This window comes from Lygodium microphyllum, chromosome 22 (assembly GCF_053477565.2).
Source record: "Lygodium microphyllum isolate KBCC chromosome 22, Lygodium_microphyllum_v1.1.10, whole genome shotgun sequence".
Classification (NCBI taxonomy): Eukaryota; Viridiplantae; Streptophyta; class Polypodiopsida; order Schizaeales; family Lygodiaceae; genus Lygodium; species Lygodium microphyllum.
In genome coordinates, this window is record NC_141156.1 from 5927527 (window position 1) to 5932078 (window position 4552).

Below are 4552 nucleotides of genomic sequence, written 5' to 3' on the forward strand. Positions count from 1 at the left end.
AATGCTAGCTCTCTTGCATTGGGATGTGTACTAATGCAAAAAGACATTCAGTAGCTTACTCTTTGCCAAAGTTGAAAGTCCATCAAAAGAGATATGGTACTCATGACCTAGAGTTGTTATCTGTGATTCACCTTCCCAAATTATGGAGAAGTTACTTACTTGAAAACAAGTTTTTCTTAGTCATAGATTATAAAAGTCTTAAGTGGTTTTTTACTCAGCCTCATCTTAATATGAGGCAATGATGGTGGATCAAAATTCTGTAGGAGTATGACTTTGAAATTAAGTTCAAACCTAGTAAAGAGAATGTAATAGCAGATACCCTTAGTCGTAAAGCCTTCCTTAATGCTATTATTGCTGAAGAACCATCTAGGGCAGAAACTCTAGCCATAATGGTATCAATGCCAACTAATCCTATCATTGCCTTGACTAAGGATGAAGCAAATAAGGACCCTAACTATCAACAATTATTTTGAGAAGTTCAAAATAAGGAATAAGATCCCAAACTCAAGACTAAGTATCATGAATTCTCTAGAGATGAAGATAAAGGACTTGTTTATTTCAGAATGAGACTATGCATTCCTTCAAATCAGACTCCCAAGAGAAGGATACTTTGGGAAGCACATGACTCTCATATTTTAAAACACCCGGGGTATGCAAAAACTCTTAATGCTATTAGGAAAAGGTATTACTGGGAAAGACTCAAGGGTGATGTACTTAAGTATATCACTTAATGTCTAAATTGCCAAAGGATAAAATCTGAACGTGTCAAGTTACTAGGAAAACTATAGGCACTTGACATTCCCCAAATGAAATGAGAGTTTATTAGCATGGACTTTGTAATTGGATTACCTTTTGTACAAGGAATGTATAACTCAATAATGATAATAGTAGACATGCTAACAAAGGTTGCTAATCTTACTAGAATAACCAACTCCTTTATAAATACTACAGTGTAGATGAAATCAACCACATGCCAGTTCAAATAAATGCAAACAATGAACGAGTCCTATAAGATTGACTAACGTATAAAAGTTTTCATGAAATCAAGAAAGTAGCAATCGGTGCAAGATCAATGCTAATAAAGAATATAGACCTCACAATAGGCATTGCAAACAGTGCATCATGCAAAATCACTATTATCAAAACAAAAATAGATGGACTCGTCATAGGAATCCAAGTAACAATTAACACCACCAATCAACAATTGACCCTATGGTGAAGTTAACACCAACACAAAAAGCAATCAACTCTAAGTGGTTCCACAAGTCAATATTCTCACTCACACTAGCATATGTAATCGCTACACACAAATCACAAAGAGCCACAATATCCCAAAAAGCTCTTCTTCACATAAGAAACACATTCCCTTTGGGACTTGCATATGTAATGCTCTCAAGAGTGACCAAAAGTAAGAACCTATGAATAGTTAGTACACCACATTCGTCAAATCTCACCCAAATGCCAACAATGGGGCTCTGAATTGATAACAAAGCAAGCATTCTACTTCATATGCACAAAAATCACAAGTATAAAAACATTTGTTTTTTAATATATAACTAGTACATGGATTAAAAACCAAATCAAATGCCATATTCATGATTTGTACCTTTAGTAAATTGTTTAGCCTATTCTTATTTTGTTTTACCCATACTAATTTCTCACTCTGGAATTATCTTAAAATAACAATTCTATTACTCGATAGAAAATACAAATCAAATGTTAGTTTATGCTTTATACTTTTAGCATATTGTTTGGCTCCTTTTTTTTCTCAATAATAACATTATTTTCTTTTGATACTAAGTTTCTAATTCACAATTACACAAATCACAAGTCAAAATACCTTTTTTTTCTCGATAATAAGTCAATAAATTTCTAATTTACAATTGCACAATACGCAAGTCAAAATACCTTTTTTTTAAAACTTCCAATACATTTTTTAAAAAACCAAACCAAATGTCACATTCCATCCTACGTACTTTTAGCATATTTTTTAACTTCTTATTTTATTTTACTTGTCCTAATTTTTTATTTTGGTATTCTGACTAGATACACAATGTCCATACATAATAACATGAGCCTTCATGGCATTCATCTAGCTTTTAGGCAACTACCTGCAAGTGAAAATAAGATCAAATATGAATTATGCTCAGACTATAAAGAAATGATACATCCAAATGATGTACATCGATTTTCTACTTAGCTTTACATTGCAAATGAAAAGAGCTTGTACAACTAATTCTTTGCTCGGAACAATTCCGAAGTTTTCCTGTCAGCAGTCAAATAATCCGATGCTACTTAGGTTGGACCACTTCATTTCACTCTCTCGGAGTCTGAAATTATATTAAAACCTGGGCTTACAAATAATAATTCAACCTGCTCTTATGTGAACATCTGCTTTTCGAGACAGGAGATCATCCTTAACGTCCCTTCCCGCCGGTTTCCTAATTAGTAAATCACCACTTAATAGATAGAACGCATCATCGATTGACAGTAACACGCATAACAATTCCAGAATCATGCGCAGGGGCAAGTTTTTCTTCTCTTCTGATAATTTGACCTTCAAGACGGCCTTCACCTTCATTTACGCTTGAGCTGCAGCCGAGTGATGAATCGCGTAGTGTTTTGTGGCATTGAGAAGGAAGTATTATATCTGTCATCTTGCGTAAGTTTTAAAGCCTTATAACAAAAAGCAGGCATGTCGCCATATTTATGGTCAATATACAAACCTTGCACTTGTTTGAGAAGTTCCATAGCACAGACCTTACAATGGGGATGCATACTACTTTAATGTGACAAGACGGACTATGAAATTCTACAACATCTCTTCATCTCGATCCCCTTCAAACTAGTTCCAGCTCAAACGGGATCATATAAGTTTCCTTTCAAGAGTACGATCGATTGCTGCTGCGCGCGAAGGCTGTAAAATCATGTTAAACCACCTCGGAGACAAATGGAGCTATAATTCCTGAGTCTTCACCTCGAGTAAACTGTCAAAATAAACTAGAACAAGTCATTACAAAGGCCTGATAAGCACTTTCGAGCTTGGACGTTTAGAAGGAAGGACAATCTCGAGGTAGCTGATTATTCCAGGTGAATTAAGCGTAGAATGCAAGGATTTATGCAGGCCGGGTGCTGCTAATTGAAACTAGGAAAACCAATAACGAGTGCAGAGATGATACGAGTGCAAGTAGATCTTACCAACAAACGCGAAAATCGGACGAAAGTGGAACTCAACAGGTAAATGGAACAGTGATCGGATGCACTTAAAACTGTTACGACTTAACAACGCCGGATACAGAAATGTACTGGTAAACGGAACAATGGAACAGCAATGGTCTACATTAGTATTGATGATCATCATCAGATCAGAGGAATCTCACCGCTTCTTGCAGGCATCGTCTGAGCTTGTTACAGACAGAAGTGCAGATTTCGGAGAGAGAGCGTAAGAAGCCTGAAGCTAGGTTGATGCAGAAGTGGCAGTTTTCACCGGCCATTCTGGCGCGAGGTGCAACGACGAAGACTAATAGCAGGTTAAGCAGAACGAATACGACACCAAATGCAATCGCAGCTGCAAAGTAGCCGGCAGGGGGTCTCGGGGCATGTGCAGGGGTAGGGCTGGGAGAAGCAGAAGAAGAAGGAAACAAGATGAAGTCTGGCGCTGCTGCTTGTTCTGCCATTGATTCTTCAGGTTGCATGAATCGATTTAGCTTGCATTGAAAGAGAACCAGGTCTAAAAGAATAACAAAATCGCGAAGCTGTGTTTTCCTGAAGCTTAAAAAGGGCGGAAATTGTTCTAATTTACAATTAATATTGTTGCAACTACAAGATTGTACTAGATATACCTCTCTCCCCCTCTCTCTCTCTCTCTCTCTCTCTCTCTCTCTCTCTATACAACAAGCTCTTGCAATTTGCATAAGGGAGTGAGCTCGACTCTCACAAAATCATAAGGCATTGAATATACTACAATCTCAACAATCATTGCATTGGAGGAAAATGGAATTCTAAAAGCTATCCCCTAAATTTGGGGTGTCCGGGAAACTTTTTTTCTTATTCTTCTTATTTCATTATTGTTAAGGGTTATCATTATCCTCCTCTTCGACAAGTGCTAGTCATGTTGACACGCAATCGGAGGCCAATTGGAAGTAAGGGTATGTGCACAAGTGTTCATATTCATAGGAGGAGAGTCAGGCCATGGATGTAGTTCAATTGGTGGTGGAGGGCTTTTATTAGAGGAAACGTGCTATCTACCATGTCCTCACACCAAAGGCCATTCAATAAGAGATACAACCATGCTAGAAGGTGTAGTTGCATTGTGGCTGCACAATTAATCCTCGCATTAGCATTAAAAAAGGGTGGAAGACCATCTTCATAAGAAGTGACACAAAGGAGCTTCACTATGAGCTAGAGGTAATTACATGTAGTAGTGAAGGTGAGTGTCATGCAATTGGTGAATCTATTTACAAAAGTATTGTAGGAATAATCATGTTCCATGGGCTTAAACAGATAGGTCTTCTCAATCTCTAGCACCCATGCATTCATGACCTTGGAAAAG

At 37.3% G+C, this 4552-nt stretch overlaps 1 protein-coding gene across 1 annotated transcript; it reads right to left on the reverse strand.

Moving 5' to 3' along the window:
* Positions 1–2876: 2876 nt before the first annotated feature.
* LOC148016851 (uncharacterized) lies at positions 2877–3715 on the reverse strand. The gene is made up of 2 exons (XM_087662468.1): positions 3381–3715; positions 2877–2987 (listed from the first exon to the last, which is right to left on the reverse strand). Exons 1-2 carry the CDS (start codon positions 3693–3695, stop codon positions 2931–2933), a joined length of 372 nt encoding a protein of 123 aa, XP_087518594.1. The 5' UTR covers positions 3696–3715; the 3' UTR covers positions 2877–2930.
* Between the last annotated feature and the right edge of the window lie 837 nt (positions 3716–4552).